The sequence below is a fragment of the Physella acuta genome, unplaced genomic scaffold (genome assembly GCF_028476545.2).
Source record: "Physella acuta isolate Inbredline_101_S28 unplaced genomic scaffold, ASM2847654v3 ptg000208l, whole genome shotgun sequence".
NCBI classification, from domain to species: Eukaryota; Metazoa; Mollusca; class Gastropoda; family Physidae; genus Physella; species Physella acuta.
Genome location: NW_026731727.1, coordinates 173005 through 196212, shown reverse-complemented (window position 1 = coordinate 196212; position 23208 = coordinate 173005). Strand labels below are relative to the sequence as shown.

Sequence of the window (23208 nt, the reverse complement as noted above, 5' to 3'; positions counted from 1 at the left end):
AAAGTGTTTGAGGCTACCACTGCTTCGCTGACCCAAAAAATTACTTTATGAATCATAACTCTATGGTGCTCACAAAAATGTTGTATGCACTCAGCTCACACCCAATGTTGTATACACTCAATTAGTGCTCACACTCAATGTTGTATACACTCACTTAGTGCTCACACCCAATGTTGTATATACTCAATTAGTGCTCACACCCAATGTTGTATACACTCACTTAGTGCTCACACCCAATGTTGTATACACTCACTTAGTGCTCACCCAATATTGTATACACTCACTTAGTGCTCACACCCAATGTTGTATACACGCACTTAGTGCTCACACCCAATGTTGTATACACTCACTTAGTGCTCACACCCAATGTTGTATACACTCAATTAGTGCTCACACCCAATGTTGTATACACTCACTTAGTGCTCACACCCAATGTTGTATACACTCACTTAGTGCTCACACCCAATGTTGTATACACTCACTTAGTGCTCACACCCAATGTTGTATACACTCACTTAGTGCTCACACCCAATGTTGTATACACTCACTTTGTGCTCACACCCAATGTTGTATACACTTAGTGCTCACACCCAATGTTGTATACACTCACTTAGTGCTCACACCCAATGTTGTATACACTCACTTAGTGCTCACACCCAATGTTGTATACACTCACTAAGTGCTCACACCCAATAATGTATACACTTACTAAGTGCTCACACCCAATAATGTATACACTTACTAAGTGCTCACACCCAATGTTGTATACACTCACTTAGTGCTCACACCCAATGTTGTATACACTCACTTAGTGCTCACACCCAATGTTGTATACACTCACTTAGTGCTCACACCCAATGTTGTATACACTCACTAAGTGCTCACACCCAATAATGTATACACTTACTAAGTGCTCACACCCAATAATGTATACACTCATTATGTTAACTATCAGCAGCCACAGATGTTTGTCGCTGGGTATTGGATGTTGACAACCTGGTTCCAGACAAAAGTTGTTGCCCATTGCTCTTTACAAAGGAGAGCATTTCGACTAATTAATACAAATAGATATATGGTTGAGGAAAGTATTTTTGACATTTGATACAACATCACATTGGAGAAATTCATAGAACATGTGCACAGTGTTTTAAAAAACGGAAGAAGACTTTAAAAAGGAAGCCAGAAATATTTAGGTCAATTTCTAACACTGTTTGGACTAGAACTCATAAGGAACATTCACAAGTTATACAAGAATATTTCATCACATTCATAATCATCATCTTTTTCCCTTCGTGAGGCAGATGAAGTGTGAGCAACTTATTCATGACCCCCCTCCCAGCATACAAGGGGATAGTGTGTTCTACACTATGTCCAGCGCTTTTGTTTCTCTCACCTAAGTCAGGTACTCATTACAGTTGGGTGGGCTCAGGGATCAAAACTTTGGGGCTGGCAGTCTAAGCTTCACCATTAGACCACACAGTTCTTATCATGACATTGATCAAACACAATTTTTTAAGTTATTTAAAAATCTAACATACCGTCCCTATCATGACATTGATCAAACACAATTTTTTAAATCTAACACTTGAGTTAATCTAATAACTTTGAAAAATATACATTAGGCGTTTGGTGAAAGTCCCACAGCTTGTTTATGACTATGACAAAAGGAACCACGCTGGGATACAGATCAGGAAATACAATGGGATACAAATAAGGAAATACAATGATTTTTAAACTAAAAGCATTAACGTTTTGCCTAATATGATAATTATGTAAAACATACAATTAATGATTAGATTGATTTAGTCACATGAAGCAAGTCAAATAATTGAGCATAATTAACATCAATTAATGAAAGGAATTTCCATTAGAAAAAGAGTAATGTATCCGTTGTATGGAAGAAAAGATATAATCCAAATCACAGCTAGGGGATATTCATTTTGATGTCCATGACTTCCAAAGTTAGTTCAGCAAATGATCACAAATATATACAATATGACAGAGGTAACTACAATTGTTCTGAGAAGCTGTCTACAGTACTGGATAGATTTGAAGCAAGTCAGCCTCCAGCGTTTTAATCAGCACTGTTGCTTCTGTGTATGTGTTCAAATAACATCTGTATACAACATCAAGGCCTTATACTTGTGCACCAAAGTGCAGATGTAACAGCCTTAAACTAGTGCAGCCAGTACATCAGGTTTGTATTTCTAGTATGAAGGGAGAGCATCTGATGGCTTGTATGAAGGGAGAGCATCTGATGGCTTGTATTTCTAGTATGAAGGGAGAGCATCTGATGGCTTGTATTTCTAGTATGAAGGGAGAGCATCTGATGGTCTGTATTTCTAGTATGAAGGGAGAGCATCTGATGGCCTGTATTTCTAGTATGAAGGGAGAGCATCTGATGGCCTGTATGAAGGGAGAGCATCTGATGGCTTGTATTTCTAGTATGAAGGGAGAGCATCTGATGGTCTGTATTTCTAGTATGAAGGGAGAGCATCTGATGGCCTGTATTTCTAGTATGAAGGGAGAGCATCTGATGGTCTGTATTTCTAGTATGAAGGGAGAGCATCTGATGGCCTGTATTTCTAGTATAAAGGGAGAGCATCTGATGGCCTGTATTTCTAGTATGAAGGGAGAGCATCTCCTGTACAACTCCTGACAAGTTTCAGACCTGGTGGCTTCAGCAGTTTAAGTAGACAGGCAGACTCTAGTCATCACAAAGTTTCATGAGTAAACACAAAGCTTTATCAGGAAACAGTTTTATATGTTCACATTCTTTTATGTCAACACATGCTTTCATATGTCAACAAAATAATGATAGTTTACATCAACAAAAATTATCTTTTTTTATAAAAAAATTCTATAAAAACCAGGGAGATCCCTGTGAAAATAAAATCTTGATCATTGGTTTATCAAAAATCTTGATCATTGATTTATCAAAAATCTTGATCATTGGTTTATCACACACATGTAGGGAGAGAGGTTACAAACTTTTTTAGTGTCAAATTGACCAATAAAACTTGGACCATCTTTGTACAATCTCTCTGCACAAATCTGAAATAGCTCTAGTGTTCTCTGTGAGAAATGGAGTTTTGAACCTAACAGGTGTACATTAAACTAACTGAAGAATGGGTGCACAACTTTGGAACCAACCATGTGCGACCAGGTTGACCTACACGTTTCATCAAAGTAAGGCAGTGGTAGATACTGGTTAAACATTGACCAGTTTACAATAACTGGAGATACAAACAACTAATGCTGATTCTATAATCAAACCATTTTTTCGTCCTTCCGTTCACTTTGTACTTCTAAAAAAAGTTTGAAGTTGTCTGTAAAACCTAGGTAGTGCATTGAAAAAAGGTAGACTGTAAATCTGTTTACTACTGGATGCTAGTCAAGAGATGGATACAAGTGGATACAAGTGGATACAAGTGGATGGCGGCTGGATGAGCATCACATGTCCTGGTCACGCGTCCAGGTGTACTCTATCACATACTCCGGATACGCTTGATTGCTGTCAAATATAACAAAAACTTGAGGGGAGAAGATGTTGTCCACACAAGAGTCGTAACATTTCCCCAAGGGGTTGCTGGGGTCCAGGGGTGGGGGCCGCTTCAGGCCAGACGAGCCACCTGTGTGACGGCCCACCAGCACACGAGCCACAAACATGAAGTGCGTGTCTGACTTGGCTCCTTTGACAAAGACAGATGAGAGGTCAGCTGAGCCCCGCTCGCACCCCCTGTCCCCCTGCCTCTTGTTTGGCTGATCCAGGGGAGGGCTGCCATTTGTTTCATACACGCACGGCTTGTTCCTGCTGGCCAGTCCAGCAGACCCTGAGGCAGGCCCCGCCCACACATTGCTGGGGGTGGGGAAGCCCTGTGGCTGGAAGTGTTTACTTGTGTACTGGGGCTGCAGGGACAGCTGGGAGTTCAAAATGTTCAAGAGAAGAGAGGCTTGCTGGGGCTTGGCTAGTCCTTGCATTGAGCCAGCTAGTTGCATTGATCTGACGGCTTGCATTGACACTTGCTTGTTGGCACTGGCTGGGCACACAGAGACGTTAGGGACCAGGTTGTGTGACGGGTTGGCTGAAAGTGGTGCTGCACCGCTGGTCATGTGACCTGTAGTAGAGCTGGTCATGTGACCTGAGGAAGAGATGGTCATGTGACCTGTGGCAGAGCTGGTCATGTGACCTGAAGCAGAGGTCATGTGACCTGAGGAAGAGTTGGTCATGTGACCTGTAGCAGTGGTCATGTGACCCAAAGCTAAACTGGTCATGTGACCTGTAGCAGAACTGGTCATGTGACCTGAAGCAGAACTGGTCATGTGACCTGAAGCAGAACTGGTCATGTGACCTGTGGCAGAGTTGGTCATGTGACCTGTAGCAGTGGTCATGTGACCCGAAGATAAACTGGTCATGTGACCTGAAGCAGAGCTGGTCATGTGACCTGAAGCAGAGCTGGTCATGTGACCTGCAGCAGAGCTGGTCATGTGACCTGTAGCAGAGCTGGTCACATGACTGACTGATGTGAAGCCAGAGCTGAAATGGTTTGCTGATGACCCCGAGGAAGACGGCAGGCCATTGAAGGCCAGGCCGGTGGCCTTGCTGTGTTGGCCAGGGCCAGAAGTCTGATTGTGGGCGGGGACCTGGAGGGATGACAGCTGGCCATGAGCGGGGGGTGGGGGAGGCAGGTGGTAGTGGGCTGGAGGGGGCTGGGCCTGGGACAGAATGGAGGAGGGAATGCCTATGAGGGAAGCCAGTGAGGGCTGGGACAGGAACGTGCAGAAGGGCGACCTGTAAGGCTGCAGGCGCGACGTGTCTCTCATCTGTAGCATCATGCCACTGGCCATTGGCCGAAGGTGTTGTCCAGCCATCCCTCCCATCCTCACACTCACTCCATTCCCCGCACGGTCAGTGAAGCCATGGGAGTACCTCGACTCCTTGGCAAAGTAGGAGCCTGCAACAGATGGGTTCAAATCATTGGGCCAGTTAAGATGAGAAAACTAACAACTATCAATTAGGAGTACAATGATAAGTTAACCACAGATCAGGGAAGTGATAAGTTAACCACAGATCAGGGAAGTGATAAGTTAACCACAGATCAGGGAAGTGGTAAGTTAACCACAGATCAGGGAAGTGGTAAGTTAACCACAGATCAGGGAAGTGATAAGTTAACCACAGATCAGGGAAGTGATAAGTTAACCACAGATCAGGGAAGTGATAAGTTAACCACAGATCAGGGAAACCTTGACACAGAAAATGGAGAGGTTTAAAACCTTGTCTTTGTTATGTAACAGAAAATGGAGAGGTTTAAAACCTTGTCTTTGTTATGTAACAGAAGATGGAGAGGTTTAAAACCTTGTATTTGTTATGTAACAGAAAATGGAGAGGTTTAAAACCTTGTATTTGTTATGTAACAGAAGATGGAGAGGTTTAAAACCTTGTATTTGTAAGACCCAAGCAAACGTAAGAAAAAGCCAACAAACCACAGCCGTAAACTGTTGTATTTCTAAGACACAAACAAATGTAAGAAAAAGCCAACAAACCACAGCCGTAAACTGTTCCGTGCTTGCCACTGAGCCTCCAGTCAAAACCTTTTCTGGCGATGGCCTCAAGCGTGGAGCGGTGAGTGCCATGGTACAACTGTCTCTCCGTAACATCCATCCCATCATTCTCTTGCACCATTTCACTTCGTTTCCTTTTAATCACAAAATAAAGTAATAAAAAAAATAGTAATAAAGATCAACCAATAACTGTACAGGGTTTGTACAATTTTTTTAATCAGAAATTCCAGACTTTTTTCAGACATTTTGCAGACTTTTAAAACTCCAGACTATTGAGCTATTGTTAAGTTTCTCAACGTCAAATGTCAGAAAATATTTTTTCTGCGACTGCCTAACCCCCCCCCCCCCTTCAAAGTTTAAATTATTAAAATGATTGATTGTAATCGGATAATCTATTTCCACTGTTTTCAGTACTTATTACTGAATTGGTAGTCCTATCAATAAAGCCTAACAGTAATTCTTTTTAAAAAAAAAATAATTAATTAATTTCCTAATTTAGGCCTGCTCTTGTGAGTGGCTAAGACTTATTCCACCTAAATCTAACAGGAGATAATTGGCTCCTTGAGCCAATAAAAATAATTCTGAGGTGGTAGCTAACAATTTAACAGAAAGTCAATTAAAATGACAGGTACATGTTATTCATATCATACTTAGACTAGATGCCCCCCCCCCCCATCAAGTTTTGGTAGGACTGCAAGCCTGCTACCCCAAACAAACTTTATACAAAAACAGCCAGTAAAATCAAGAGGTCAACAGTTCCATGTGTGAACATTCTTTCATTCAATGTTTCAATACCAGAAACACATTCACACGGTCAGTCACGCAGCAACAAAACAAAAAACACTGAGGTCTAACAATCCCCCACCTCCCCTCCCTCATCCTCAACAAAACACTGAGGTCTAACAATCCCCCACCTCCCCTCCCTCGTCCTCAACAACAACAAAAACACTGAAACACAAAAAAAAAAAGGTCTAACAGTCCCCCCCTCCCTAAAAGGATCAGGTTTCTTCTGCCAACCTGGGTAAAACCATTTAGATGGAATAAACCTTTCCATTAAACCTTTCCATTAAACCTTCCCATTAAACCTTTCCAATAAACCTTTCCATTAAACCTTCCCATTAAACCTTCCCAATAAACCTTTCCATTAAACCTTCCCATTAAACCTTTCCATTAAACCTTCCCATTAACCTTTCCATTAACCTTTCCATTAAACCTTCCCATTAAACCTTCCCATTAAACCTTTCCAATAAACCTTTCCATTAAACCTTCCCATTAAACCTTCCCATTAAACCTTTACAATAAACCTTTCCATTAAACCTTTCCATTAAACCTTCCCATTAAACCTTTCTATTTAACCTTTCCATTAAACCTTTCCATTAAACCTTCCCATTAAACCTTTCCATTAAACCTTCCCATTAAACCTTCCCATTAAACCTTCCCATTAACCTTTCCATTAAACCTTTCCATTAAACCTTTCCAATAAACCTTTCCATTAAACCTTCCCATTAAACCTTTCCATTAAACCTTTCCATTAAACCTTTCCAATAAACCTTTCCATTAAAACTTTCCGTTGCTAAAACAGGAAACTCACAGGGCAAAATACTTCCACAAAATGGGATTCTGCACGCGTATGATCCTGACGATTTCGTATCTGGGGAAGTCGAGGGTCTCATAAAACTGGAAGGCCAGGGCGTTGTATTCCTCTGTGTCTGGTACCACTGTGTACACCATGATAGGCTGTAAACAGATGAGGAGAGACATTTATACACTGATAGTGGGGACAAGTTTTAATGGGACAAAATAAATGTCTGGATAGTTTTTCTATCTATTTACTGTTATTTCCGGGTTTCTAAGACATTTCATCAACATTTTATAGACCCTGAAACCTAAATTCACAATGACGAGTGGTTTGGATTGTGGAGACATGTGCAGCTGAAGTGTCTGTAAAGTTGAGCAAATGACGCAAGTTTCAGCCCATTTCTGTTTCATATATAATTAATTCTACAAATAAACTTTCCTTTTTACTTTCTCGTATATACGAAGTATAGAGAAAGTATTGTAATCGTGCAACAAAAAAAAAAATCGAGATTTGACGTTTTACATCTCACTAATACGGAAAAACATAATTTTGCAATCTTGTCCGTATGTCTGTGTGTCTGTCTGTGTGTGTGTAAACACGATAACTTGAGTACCGTTACAGCTAGGTTGATGAAATTTCATATATAAGTATTTTATCAAAATCGTAGATCCGTATCAACTTTTGAGCGATTTCCGATAACCGGAAGTGGTACTTTTCCTACTTTGAAATTTTCAAAAGCCTATAACTTGAGTACTATTTCAGATAGATAAATGAAATTTCACATGTGAGTAAAAGATCTAATTCTCTACCTTCTGTTAAATTTTGAGTAATTTCAGTTGAACAGAAGTAGTAATTTACGCTACTTCCGATTTCTCAAAAAACTAATGTAAATTTTTAAAGTACTAATAATATTGCGCACTATTATGCACTTTTTTATTTAGCGTTCACTTGGTGTGCAATTCTTTTGTCTACGAGATTTTATTCTATTTTTAAAACTTTAAGTATTTAAAATGGATTAAAAATCATGTCTATAGCCCGAGTTGCCATCCCCTGTTACTTTATATAAAAATATTCGAGAAAGTTTAGGGGAGATCACTCCCGGATTATTATTTTTTGGCATAAAAAGTAAAGATTGCATTGGCTAAGAAGTTTTCTGAGATTTTGTGGAAACATTGGGTGATGGAAAATATTGGTGGACAAATAGCCTTGAATGACAAAAATGTATTTCCATAAAAAGTGATAAAGTAACTTCTGGACTGCAGCTAGCAACAACTTACAGATCCTCGCTCCATGGGGGCCCAGAAGGTGGGCAGGTCTTCCATTGGATCACGTGACTCTTGGCTGTAGATTTCTTCATACTTTCTCATGGTTAGTGTAGGACACGGCTGGGTGCTCTCTGATACAGCAAACTCTGACCTGGAACATGTACAAATGTCAACAAATGTCAGTTCACAAACTCTGACCTGGAACATGTACAAATGTCAGTTCACAAACTCTGACCTGGAACATGTACAAATGTCAGCTCACAAACTCTGGAACATGTACAAATGTCAGTTCACAAACTCTGACCTGGAACATGTACAAATGTCAGTTCACAAACTCTGACCTGGAACATGTACAAATGTCAACAAATGTCAGTTCACAAACTCTGACCTGGAACATGTACAAATGTCAGTTCACAAACTCTGACCTGGAACATGTACAAATGTCAACAAATGTCAGTTCACAAACTCTGACCTGGAACATGTACAAATGTCAGCTCACAAACTCTGGAACATGTACAAATGTCAGTTCACAAACTCTGACCTGGAACATGTACAAATGTCAGTTCACAAACTCTGACCTGGAACATGTACAAATGTCAACAAATGTCGGTTCACAAACTCTGACCTGGAACATGTACAAATGTCAGTTCACAAACTCTGGAACATGTACAAATGTCAGTTCACAAACTCTGACCTGGAACATGTACAAATGTCAACAAATGTCAAGTCACAAACTCTGACCTGGAACATGTACAAATGTCAACAAATGTCAGTTCACAAACTCTGACCTGGAACATGTATAAATGTCAACAAATGTCAGTTCACAAACTCTGACCTGGAACATGTACAAATGTCAGTTCACAAACTCTGACCTGGAACATGTACAAATGTCAGTTCACAAACTCTGACCTGGAACATGTACAAATGTCAACAAATGTCAGTTCACAAACTCTGACCTGGAACATGTACAAATGTCAGCTCACAAACTCTGGAACATGTACAAATGTCAGTTCACAAACTCTGACCTGGAACATGTACAAATGTCAACAAATGTCAGTTCACAAACTCTGACCTGGAACATGTACAAATGTCAGTTCACAAACTCTGACCTGGAACATGTACAAATGTCAACAAATGTCAGTTCACAAACTCTGACCTGGAACATGTACAAATGTCAACAAATGTCAGTTCACAAACTTTGACCTGGAACATGTACAAATGTCAATTCACAAACTCTGACCTGGAACATGTACAAATGTCAGTTCACAAACTCTGACCTGGAACATGTACAAATGTCAACAAATGTCAATTCACAAACTCTGACCTGGAACATGTACAAATGTCAAGTCACAAACTCTGACCTGGAACATGTACAAATGTCAAGTCACAAACTCTGACCTGGAACATGTACAAATGTCAAGTCACAAACTCTGACCTGGAACATGTATAAATGTCAACAAATGTCAGTTCACAAACTCTGACCTGGAACATGTACAAATGTCAACAAATGTCAGTTCACAAACTCTGACCTGGAACATGTACAAATGTCAGTTCACAAACTCTGACCTGGAACATGTACAAATGTCAACAAATGTCAATTAACAAACTCTGACCTGGAACATGTACAAATGTCAAGTCACAAACTCTGACCTGGAACATGTACAAATGTCAAGTCACAAACTCTGACCTGGAACATGTACAAATGTCAAGTCACAAACTCTGACCTGGAACATGTATAAATGTCAACAAATGTCAGTTCACAAACTCTGACCTGGAACATGTACAAATGTCAACAAATGTCAGTTCACAAACTCTGACCTGGAACATGTACAAATGTCAGTTCACAAACTCTGACCTGGAACATGTACAAATGTCAACAAATGTCAATTCACAAACTCTGACCTGGAACATGTACAAATGTCAAGTCACAAACTCTGACCTGGAACATGTACAAATGTCAAGTCACAAACTCTGACCTGGAACATGTACAAATGTCAAGTCACAAACTCTGACCTGGAACATGTACAAATGTCAAGTCACAAACTCTGACCTGGAACATGTACAAATGTCAAGTCACAAACTCTGACCTGGAACATGTACAAATGTCAACAAATGTCAGTTCACAAACTCTGACCTGGAACATGTACAAATGTCAACAAATGTCAGTTCACAAACTCTGGCCTGGAACATGTATAAATGTCAGTTCACAAACTCTGACCTGGAACATGTACAAATGTCAACAAATGTCAGTTCACAAACTCTGACCTGGAACATGTACAAATGTCAACAAATGTCAGTTCACAAACTTTGACCTGGAACATGTACAAATGTCAATTCACAAACTCTGACCTGGAACATGTACAAATGTCAATTCACAAACTCTGACCTGGAACATGTACAAATGTCAGTTCACAAACTCTGGAACATGTACAAATGTCAAGTCACAAACTCTGACCTGGAACATGTACAAATGTCAACAAATGTCAGTTCACAAACTCTGACCTGGAACATGTACAAATGTCAGTTCACAAACTCTGGAACATGTACAAATGTCAAGTCACAAACTCTGACCTGGAACATGTACAAATGTCAGTTCACAAACTCTGGAACATGTACAAATGTCAAGTCACAAACTCTGACCTGGAACATGTACAAATGTCAAGTCACAAACTCTGACCTGGAACATGTACAAATGTCAACAAATGTCAGTTCACAAACTCTGACCTGGAACATGTAAAAATGTCAACAAATGTCAGTTCACAAACTTTGACCTGGAACATGTATAAATGTCAGTTCACAAACTCTGACCTGGAACATGTACAAATGTCAGTTCACAAACTCTGACCTGGAACATGTACAAATGTCAACAAATGTCAGTTCACAAACTCTGACCTGGAACATGTAAAAATGTCAACAAATGTCAGTTCACAAACTTTGACCTGGAACATGTATAAATGTCAGTTCACAAACTCTGACCTGGAACATGTACAAATGTCAGTTCACAAACTCTGACCTGGAACATGTACAAATGTCAACAAATGTCAGTTCACAAACTTTGACCTGGAACATGTATAAATGTCAGTTCACAAACACTGGTAAGTGTGGTATTGTTAGTAGTATGTATGTTAATGTATAGGTGGTAGTGTCAGTGGTAGGGGTGTTGTTTGGTGGGGGTGTTGGTTGGTAGGGGTGTTGTTTGGTAGGGGTGTTGGTTGGTTGATTGTAAAGATAGTGTCTGTGCTATTATTAAGGGTGTGCTGGTGTGATGTTGGATGTTTGGTGTTAGATTGTAGCCATAAAACTATCAACTTGCATGAGCCCATAAAACTATCAACTTGCATGAGCCCATAACACTATCAACTTGCATGAGCCCATAAAACTATCAACTTGCATGAGCCACTAGCCATAAAACAACTTGCATGAGCCACTAGCCATAAAACAACTTGCATGAGCCAGCCAGTTCTGTGTAAACCACATGAGAGCAACACGTTTGTACCTGGACTTCAACTTCTCATCAGTGAACATCCACTTGGTGATGTAGTTCAAGTAGGCCTTGTCCAGCTTCTCTTCTAGGATGTCCACCACAAACTGGGGCAGGGTCTGCTTCAGTTCATCTGGGGGAAACATTAGGGGCAAACATTAGGGGCAAACATTAGGGGCAAACATTAGGGCAAACATTAGGGGCAAACATTAGGGGATAACATTAAGGGCAAACATTAGGGGATAACATTAAGGGCAAACATTAGGGGCAAACATTATGGGATAACATTAAGGGCAAACATTAGGGGATAACATTAAGGGCAAACATTAGGGGCAAACATTAGGGGCAAACATTAGGGGCAAACATTAGGGGCAAACATTAGGGGCAAACATTAGGGGCAAACATTAGGGGCAAACATTAGGGCAAACATTAGGGCAAACATTAGGGGCAAACATTAGGGGATAACATTAGGGGATAACATTAGGGGATATCAGTACATTCTCTAACACAAGTTTAAGTTGGTGAACACAGAGACAGGTGTAGGAGGCAGACAGGTGGAGTGGGATCAAATCTAACAGGCAAAATAATTTGATGACATGTCAGAAGTGAGATGGATGTAATGACATGTCAAGAGAGAGATAAATAAATATATGACATGTCAGAAGTGAGATAGATGTAATGACATGACAAGAGAGAGATAAATAAATATATGACATGTCAGAAGTGAGATAGATGTATGACATGTCAGAAGTGAGATGACGTACCAGAAGTCACAACTTTATCACAGGTTGATGCAGGACACTTAATGTTACGTTGCTGTAGAATACATACAAATACGTTTTTAACTGTAGGATAAATCTTATCTAAACAATTTTTTTAAAATTATTTCATATACAAATATTTTATTTTTTTATTATCAGATTTTTAAATTGTTAGGTTGTTTTAAACAAAGATACATTTAATTGATTTATGGTCAAAGCAACCAAATTCTTTATTTACATTTTTTTAAAAATTAAACCTTTGAAAGCATGGATTCTATGGTAAAAAAAATGGCATGTACTAATGTCTGATGCTTTTGTGTTTGAATACTGACCTTGACCTTGCCAGTAAGAATGCCCTTGACCTGAACCTCTAGACAAGTAACACAGACACCATGACCCAGTTCACACTTGGAGAGTTTCCTGCTGGTGCTGGGAGCTTCACACGTAACACATGTGCTGGGAGCTTCACATGTGACAGACACAGTTATGTTGCTGTCTGTGAATGTCAGACTGTCTGATATGGAGCGATGGAAAGCTTTCATTGGCAACTTTCCTTTAGGGCTCTGTAGGACTTGGACACTTGTCTGTCGCTTGACCAACTGCTTATCTGTGCTGACTGGGGCTATCTTCAGCTTTTTCTCTACCACATCCCCACTAGCGTCCTCTAGCTTTCTGGATCTGATCACTTTTAATTTGACGCTTCCATTGAAACACTCGGGAATGACTTGCCAGTTTTCTTGGGTGTCTGGGAAACATTTCTCAGGTCTGGGTGAAAGCTCTTTAGTAAATCTTTCACCAGATATTTTCTGACAAGAATTGGTCCATTGTGTCACTTTGTGAGCCCGCCTGTGTTTACTGAAATAATATTGTTTGATCTTAAGGGCCAGCTTGACTCTGTGAGAAGGCTGAGAGAAATTTGAGTTGAGTGTCCCAACCATTCTAGAGCCTGGGTTGTCACTGGCTATCACAGTCTCCCTAGCTGATTTGTCTACAGTTACATCTGACCTACTTATGGTTACATTTGATATACATTTTGACCTCTGGCTGTCAGTGCTGAGAGTTAAGTGTTTCTTTTTACATATATTTTTTCCAGCTATGGATTCAGGAATGGATTCTAAATTAGAAGATTGTTTTACCCGTTGCACAGTGGACTTAATCCGTGGAGCTGAAGTATCATTTATCACAGAATACGCTTGACTTGGCAGTCTCAAGTCTTTAGAGGTATAAACAAAGTTAAGAGGTTTAGTTAGTGGATCCTTCAGTGCCGAGGGAGATGACAAAGCAGTGACATTATGCACCTGGCTGGTCTCTTCTGATCTCAAGTTGTACGGCTCAACCTTGCGTCCCTTGGCATCTGCCAGTGTATCAGGCGAGTCAGGTGGCAGCAACTGTAGAATGGAGTCCACCTCGTCTGAGTTGAGGTTGTCGAAGTCAAGCCTGAGAGGATTGCTGCACTTTTTGCTAGGTGTCAGCAGCAGGGGCGTGCTGTGCTCACTGGGAAGTTTGATGGCAACATCTCTCTCAGACGTGCCTGGCCTGGCCTGACTAGAGGAACTTTCTACAGCTTGAGGTGGTCTGATGTTAGCGCCAGGCTTTCTCCTTTTTTTATCTTTTACCTGACCAGTACCGAGGTCCTTGTCATGCAGATAACTCACATGACAGGTAGCAACTGGGCCAGTTACGTGTGTGCTAAGCATATCAGAGTTGTCCAGGCTTTCTTTGACTTGAAGGTAGCTTTTACCACTTGTACACAGGGGGGAGGTTGGTAGCCCAGAGACTGGGCCTACAGTAATGGAGATGAAACCTGAGCTGGTTGGTAGATCAAGTTTACTGGTAGCAAACTGATCATGGCTTTTGTCCATGCGCCCCTCATGTGAGGCATTCTGTTGTGTAAGGCAGGGTGGATCAGCAGGGTGAGCGGAGCTGACACAGGGCATGATGGGGGTATCACAGGAAGCATCAGGTGGCGGGACAGGTGCTGAGATGGCACCTAAAAAATGTGGTGCAGGTGTGTTGTGGGACAGATCTAAGGGGCGGATGATGGCATCTATAACGCCGATGGTTGAGAAATCTGGAGGATTTGTAAACAAGGCAGCAGGACTGAAGCTACTGTCTTCATCATCTGGTGTGGACTGGGATGAGCCCAGTGAGATACCCTGTACATGTTCAAATAGCTCATTAAACAGTATCAGCATAATCTATTCTACATAAAATGACTTGCCATCATAACTTATGCAGTAATGGACTGTAATTAGAAACTATAGAAACAAGTAAGTTTTTTACCACACTATCAGATGTTCCTTCAAGTTGCTTCTTTGAAGGCTCTTCCATAACAAATATAACATCATCATCATCTTTTTTTGATGGAGACTTTTCTTCATTCACCAACAGAACATCATCATCATCATCTTCATCTACATAGTTAATTTAAAAAATGTTTAAGTTCAAAAGATTGGGTAGGGTTTATTATTATTATAAGCATTGACTTGACTTTACCCTTATGTAAATACTTGCCTAACTCAGTTTTGCCTAAGTAGGCTGATGTAAATACTTGCCTAACTTAGTTTTGCCTAAGTAGGCTGATGTAAATACTTGCCTAACTTAGTTTTGCCTAAGTAGGCTGATGTAAATACTTGCCTAACTTAGTTTTGCCTAAGTAGGCTGATGTAAATACTTGCCTAACTTAGTTTTGCCTAAGTAGGCTGATGTAAATACTAAGTAAAGAAAGCCTAACAATAATAATACTAATGAATCACATCAACAAAAGATGCCACGAATTCTAAAATCAAACTATAAACTCTAGTTATACTGACTGGTAATTAGCTTAGAAAAAAGACTAATTGTAGTCTTATTCTATATCTACATTTACGCTGAAATTACAGCACAATTGATAAGGACTACTTGAATATTCAAAAGTAGGCCTAATGCCTAGTAATAATAATTTTTATAGTATATACTATTACTAAAGTGGGATGGGGTAGTCAAATGGTAGAGCACTCAAAAGCTAGAATGAAGATCTTGAGTTCATTCTCAGTCTGGGTTCACGTCTTGAAATCGTCCAAAGGTCAATCAGCTCTGATAGGTACCTGACTCACACTCAACCAGCTCTGATAGGTACCTGACTCACACTCAACCAGCTCTGATAGGTACCTGACTCACACTCAACCAGCTCTGATAGGTACCTGACTGACACTCAACCAGCTCTGATAGGTACCTGACTCACACTCAACCAGCTCTGATAGGTACCTGACTCACACTCAACCAGCTCTGATGGGTACCTGACTCACACTCAACTAGCTCTGATAGGTACCTGACTCACACTCAACCAGCTCTGATAGGTACCTGACTGACACTCAACCAGCTCTGATAGGTACCTGACTCACACTCAACCAGCTCTGATAGGTACCTGACTGACACTCAACCAGCTCTGATAGGTACCTGACTCACACTCAACCAGCTCTGATAGGTACCTGACTCACACTCAACCAGCTCTGATAGGTACCTGACTCACACTCAACCAGCTCTGATAGGTACCTGACTGACACTCAACCAGCTCTGATAGGTACCTGACTGACACTCAACCAGCTCTGATAGGTACCTGACTCACACTCAACCAGCTCTGATAGGTACCTGACTCACACTCAACCAGCTCTGATAGGTACCTGACTCACACTCAACCAGCTCTGATAGGTACCTGACTCATACTCAACCAGCTCTGATAGGTACCTGACTCACACTCAACCAGCTCTGATAGGTACCTGACTCACACTCAACCAGCTCTGATAGGTACCTGACTCACACTCAACCAGCTCTGATAGGTACCTGACTCACACTCAACCAGCTCTGATAGGTACCTGACTGACACTCAACCAGCTCTGATAGGTACCTGACTGACACTCAACCAGCTCTGATAGGTACCTGACTCACACTCAACCAGCTCTGATAGGTACCTGACTCACACTCAACCAGCTCTGATAGGTACCTGACTCACACTCAACCAGCTCTGATAGGTACCTGACTCACACTCAACCAGCTCTGATAGGTACCTGACTCACACTCAACCAGCTCTGATAGGTACCTGACTCACACTCAACCAGCTCTGATAGGTACCTGACTGACACTCAACCAGCTCTGATGGGTACCTGACTGACACTAGGGAAAATAAATGAGGCTGGGTATTGTGCTGACATCATCCCTCAGTATTATGAGTATGCTGAGGTTAAAAAACGAACTCTACTTCATCTGCCCTTCGGATCGTTAGATATGAAAGGGGAGCTTTTTACTTTTATTACTACTACTAAAGCTTCTCTACTGTAAACTATATTAGTAATATAAAAGTTCTCTTTCCTGCCCTAAAGAAAGAGTACTACCAATACAAGTACAACATATATTATAAACATATCAACTAAACCTATCAACAAAGCTGATTGTAATGCTGATGAATAAGTTTGTTAAACATTTATTGAATTATTAAGCCTACTATAGTTAACTATAATAATTGTTATTATTATAGTTACCCCACTATCTAGATCTAGAACTGTATTATTTTATTTCATATTTTTTCACCTCTGGCTCTTCTGAGATAACGTTACAGTTTTGTTAGATCTCTAAATCAAATAGTATTAGGCCTACTACTATTAAGCCCTACTAATAATTATATTTGTCATTAGGCCTAATTAATAATCATGAAGTTTGTTGGTTAGTTAGTTAGGTACTATTTATTAAATAGTATTTAAATTTAGGGCATTAGGCCTACTCTAGTTAATTTATAATTAGGCCTAATTTAATTAGGTGCCTAGTTAATAGTCAATAATAGTCAGTAAGTTGATGAATAGAGTTGAGTAGAGACAATACAATACTAATAGTATTACTAATAGACTTATAGAGTACTAATAGACTAAAAATAGTACTAGACATTGATCACATTGTTTTTACCTTAATATTGAATAATAAGTATAATATTAGTATTAGTTTGTACTTATTGTATTGTAATACAATAGAATTAGATCTAGAATTAGCTAAGTCCTCTGATTATTACTTACTAGATCTAGATATCTAGGATCTAGGCCTTGGCCTAATCAAAATTTAAGTAGAGTACAACTGCAAAAGCAAACTAATTTAAATCTAGACCTCAGATCTAGCTAGCCTAATCTTATTAAATTAAGGACAAGGTAAACAATATCAAGATCTAGTTGTTTTTTTTTAAGTTATTGATCTGACTAAGTAACTACATTTGTTTATTTGTGTTTTATTGATTATGTAGTCAGTACAGAAAAGTACTGTGGACTAGTCTAAAAAAAGTGATTATGCTACCCACCATCTGATTGAATGACGATCGGATTGTCCTGCGTGGAATCCATGTAGATTAGCTGGGGCGAAAATCTATATCCAGTTTAAGAAGGGGTGTAGTAATGTCGCTGTCTAGATATAAGTCCTAGTCTATAAGAAACATTTGAGGAATCATCAACAAATTAGGACAATGAACAGTATTCAGACCTCAGGCCTTTAGTTTTGATATACATTTTTCAAGGAAGTATTCTAACATACGGTGTCGATGATAATTTTGACGTATTGAATAAATATCATCAATCCATTCAAGTCCAAAAACAATATTTAGGTTTTATGCATAAAAACGAAGTAATGGAAATTATCATAGCGATATGTGATTGATAAAGTATTTATAATTAACCATAGTTAGCTACCTCCTTGTAATAAAAGTGACACTGAAACTGGACTAATAATAAAGTAACTTTTACATATAATTATCGATCTATAACTGCGACACCGCCTTCCTGTTTCATTGAGAAAACTAAATCTTATTCTTAATAAATGCATATTGACTAGATCTAGATCTAGATCTAGATCTACTATTTTAGATTTACTGCTGTTGAAACATAAAAAGACAAATTGTTTTTTTTTTTTAAAAATAAGATAAAGATCTAGATCTAACTATTAAGCGTATAGAAGAACGATCGGTCTCTTATTCTAGATCTAGAATCTAGATCTACTTTGATTGCCTACTTCTTTGAAAATATAACGTTCTCTTTCGCCGAGAAAATTGATACCGAAACATAGGGCCTACACTAGATCTGTAGACCTATATCAATGCCTGTACACAATGACACATGGGTTTCTATATAAAGGCCTATATAAAATGTAGGCCTATTTATTTATCTATATCCTATTTCAGGCTTAGAGTTTAAACCTTAGTTGAGACTTGAGACCTACTGATAGTATACTGTGACGCTAGGTCGTATAATTATCGAAATTATTAAAGTTCGTAGTTGCGTCACAAGGTAGGGTGACAGGTGTGGTGTGGTAACTATCGAGGGTGTTACCCCCCCCCCCCCCCCCACACACACACACACAATTTCTCTTTTTCGGTTAAATGCCCCATAGCGTACTATTTAAACGTGATAAAAGTTTGTTTTGACGAAAAATTAACTGACTTGGTATACTACTTAGTGAAATCTGAATTTATTGTTAATTTTGTGACTTGGTATACTATTTATAAATACTACTTTGTGAAACTTGAAATTATTGTTAATTTTAAACTGATTAAACGATTACATTATTTTTTAAAAACATGATACATGCCTTGATCTAATTTATATGTAGGCATATTCTTAAAAATATACATCGAAGCAGGCGAATATAATGAATATTTTAAAAGAAGTCACTACCATTTAAGGGAATATCCAGTTGTTTTTTTTCTCTCTCTCCTAAATGAAATGAACATATCAGGATTCTTAGTCTGTCGTTACGCAGGCAAATATTTTTTCCAGTCCAGTCATGCTTTGTCATTTTGGTTCTCCCCCCCCCCCCCCCCTGGAAGTGATGAAATTATCATCACGTGTAGAATGTAGGCCTACAACAATTAATCAATTCTACCAATAGCTTTTTTTAAAAACACGTTTCAAACAAATTATACAGCTACTAGGTGTAATAGATTGAGATAATTGTGAGGTCAAGGGAACTCACTCTTCTGTATTAGTATTATATTTATATTGTTATCTTGAGTGATGTCCCTTGTGCATTGTACTTCCTTCCGTCTCTCTCTGTGTGGTACCATCATGTAGTTAGACCCAATAAACGTTATATACAACCACATGCTTCTATCGTCAATCTATTATATCTGACGACGAGGATAAAGATCTACTAGAAAGAGCACCTACTTACGCAAAAAAGAGGTTTGCTAGAGCTTATTGGCTAAGTATTTCTAGAATAATGGCGCTGTATGGCCAAATAAAACAATTTGATTCGAATGATGAAATCATTCAGGATTACCTAGATAGGTTAAGCTTTTACCTAGAAGCTAACAACGTGACGATAGAAGCCAAAAAGAGAGCTGTTTTGTTAACAGTCATAGGGCCTCAACAATTTAGGCTACTAAAGGACTTATGCGCACCAGCTAGTCTAACTACCAAGAGCTTTAACGAGCTGAGCAAATTGCTAACAGACCACCATGCGCCTACCCCATCAAAGTTTCTATGTAGAGCTAGATTTGACGGTAGGACTCGTCAACCAAACGAGTCAATATCAGAATATGTTGCTGCTTTACGTCATTTAAGTAGATTTTGTGAATTCGGAGACACGCTGTCTGACAGACTATGTGAAAAGTTTGTGACAGGTGTAAACAGCCCTGATATTCAAAGAAAGTTGCTGCTCAAATCAGATCTAAAATTGGAAAAAGCAATACAACTTGCAATGTCATTCCAGCAGTCATCTGATGCAGCGAGATCTTTAGCACCTTCAGAGATCCATGCAGTAAACAGCAGGTTAGTCAATAAACATCAACCCCATCAGAGCATTTCAACTGATGCTAAACAGCCTGCTCGTTCAAATCCTAGATCTAAATCTAGTAATAATTATCAAAAATGTCATCGATGCAAAGGTCCCCATGCATCTCATCGGTGCAGGTTCAAGTCTGCAACTTGTTATAAGTGCAGTAAGCAAGGTCACATTGCCAAGGCCTGCTTTGCAAAGTCTTCGTCTGTTGCTAAATCTAGCCAGTCAAGACAGTACCGCAACCAAAGGCAGCACTATGTTAACTCTCACCAAGACTACCTAACCCAACCAATGAACCACTCTACCTGTGAAAATGCTCAAACTGATTCGCAGCCGGATTTCAACCTATTCTCTGTGAAATCAATAAGTCATGCTCCCATCAATGTACCAGTTAATATCAACGGTAAGAGCATCAGCTTCCAACTTGACACTGGAGCATCTCTAACAGTCATAACAAAGAAAGATTTTGACGCTGTCACAGGAGGATCAGTGTCTCTACAGCCGTGTCACAAGTGTCTAACAACATACACTGGTGACAATGTTCCGGTAATAGGAGAGTGTATGGTTCATGTAAGTTATAATGGTCAAAGTGTTAAACTTCCTCTTCTTGTGGTTGAAGGAAATGGACCACCATTACTAGGTAGGAACTGGTTAAGTGATCTTAAGTTAAATTGGGAGAGTATTTGTTCATTGAAGAATGTAAAAGAATCTAGTCTTACTTCACTAGATAGAGTTATATCTGAAAATAAATGTGTTTTTGGTAACTCTGGATTACTAAATGATAGAACAGTGAAGTTAAGCATTAAAGACACAAATCCAAGATACTGCAAAGCTAGAGTTCCACCTTATGCAATGAGGAATAAAATTGAAAATGAGCTAAGTAGATTGGAATCTAATGGCATCATAAAGAAGGTAGACTATTCCGATTGGGCGTCGCCCATTGTGCCAGTGTTAAAGAAGGATGGTTCTATAAGAATTTGTGGAGATTATAAAGCTACACTGAATAAGCAAATAGAGCTAAATAGGTACCCTATACCTAACATTGAGGAAATCTCTTTGAATTTGGCAGGAGGAGACAAATTCACTGAATTAGACTTTAGTCATGCTTACACTCAACTAGAACTGCATCCAGATTCAAAAGTCTATACGACAATAAACACACATAAAGGACTCTACCAATATGAAAGACTATGTTTTGGCATATCATCTAGCCCTGGAATTTTCCAAGCTGTCATGGACAGTATTTTTAAGGACATTCCAAATGTTTGTGTGTACTTTGACAATGTGTACATAACTGGTAAGAATGACACTGAACATCTTAAAACACTTGATAAAGTATTGAAAATTGTTGGTGAAAAAGGTTTAAAGATAAACAAAGATAAATGTCAATTCATGCTGACAGAAATTAGTTTTCTTGGTTATATATTGAGCAAACAAGGCATCAGACCTCAACCTGAGAAAACAAAAGCCATTAAAGAAGCACCCAAACCTGAAAATACCCAACAACTAAGAGCTTTTTTGGGCTTAATAAATTACTATGCAAAGTTCATAGGGAATCTGTCTGGTAAACTATCACCACTGTACAAGCTGCTACAGAAAAATGCAACTTGGCACTGGGGTAAACAACAAGAAGCTGCTTTTAATTCAGCAAAAGAGGCTTTGTCTTCTGACACCTTACTAACTCACTATGACCCAGGGAAAAGACTTGTATTGACATGTGATGCTTCACCAGATGGTGTAGGAGCAGTCTTGTCCCACATGGATGAGAAGGGTGACAGACCCATTGCTTTTGCCAGTAGATCTTTGAACCAGGCTGAGAAAAATTATTCTCAGTTAGATAGGGAAGGCTTAGGCATCATTTTTGGTGTTAAGAAAATTCATAAGTTTCTGTTTGGTAGGAAGTTCACCATCTTTACAGATCATAAACCATTGCTAGGTTTATTTGGAGAAAACAAAACCCTACCTGAGCATGCCTCACCAAGAATTCAAAGATGGGCTATCACACTAACTGCATACAATTATGAATTGAAATACAAACCTGGATCTGAGAATAGTGCAGATAGTCTTAGTAGATTACCTTTAAAAAACCAAAGCCTGAACTATGTACCAGAAGATGTATTTGTTCTCTACACTATCATGGATAACTCCAATATAAATGTGAATGATATTAAAAGAGAAACACAAAAAGATGAGTGCTTAATAAAAGTATATGAGTACTGTAGGAATGGTTGGCCTGAAGAGTCTGTGAATGATGACTTAAGGCCATATTAAATAAGAAATAAAACCCTTTGTGAAGATAATATAAAAGATGGAGAAGATGCAGTCCATTATCAGTCAGAGTTGCCTAAACAAAGTACTTGTAACTTAATAAATGATTATGGTGATATGGCAATTTCAAATGTTTTAAAGAGAATACATTAGTAAGAAGGAATGTGATCATCAAACAACTTTGCTAACATCATTAGCACTTACAGAAACTAAAAGGGTAACATCAAAAGAAAAAAAAAAGATTTTTTGCCATTTAATACTTTCAGATGCCAATTCAAAAATAGTTCCATTAAATCATGACAACTCATGCATTGAAAGAGAATTTGGTGTTAATAAGAATGTGTATCTAAGAAATTATGGGAGAAAGGAAAAATGGATACCAGGTCAAATTGTTCAATGTACAGGACCTGTGCCTTATAAAGTTAAAAATAACTTGTGCAGATAATAAGTGTGAATCTGTCAATCCCACCAAGTCTGATCAGTTCACACCAACTCAGTTTGTTC

The 23208-nt window shown here is 39.2% G+C and overlaps 1 protein-coding gene across 2 annotated transcripts; it reads right to left on the bottom strand.

The window, feature by feature from the left end:
- Positions 1–541: 541 nt before the first annotated feature.
- Positions 542–18223, bottom strand: LOC131937362 (uncharacterized). Of its 2 annotated transcripts, XM_059294728.1 has the most exons (10): positions 17966–18223; positions 14932–15062; positions 12981–14804; positions 12652–12703; positions 11903–12020; positions 8419–8557; positions 7154–7299; positions 5545–5696; positions 4191–4955; positions 542–4118 (listed from the first exon to the last, which is right to left on the bottom strand). In XM_059294728.1, the coding sequence occupies exons 1-10, from the start codon at positions 18006–18008 to the stop codon at positions 3454–3456; spliced, it is 4035 nt and encodes a 1344-aa protein (XP_059150711.1). In that variant the 5' UTR covers positions 18009–18223; the 3' UTR covers positions 542–3453. The 2 variants fall into 2 exon arrangements, with proteins under 2 accessions (XP_059150711.1, XP_059150710.1); XM_059294727.1 differs by having other exon boundaries at positions 542–4955.
- Positions 18224–23208: the final 4985 nt, after the last annotated feature.

Bases quoted from the DNA above. Each gene is read 5' to 3' on its own strand.
- LOC131937362 (XM_059294727.1), bottom strand. From the start codon at position 18,008: ATGGATTCCACGCAGGACAATCCGATCGTCATTCAATCAGATG. The intron at 15,063-17,965 runs GTGGGTAGCATA...TTAACTATGTAG, and splicing joins GATCGTCATTCAATCAGATG to ATGAAGATGATGATGATGAT. The intron at 4,956-5,544 runs GTTTGTTGGCTT...CATCTGTTGCAG, and splicing joins CGGAACAGTTTACGGCTGTG to GCTCCTACTTTGCCAAGGAG.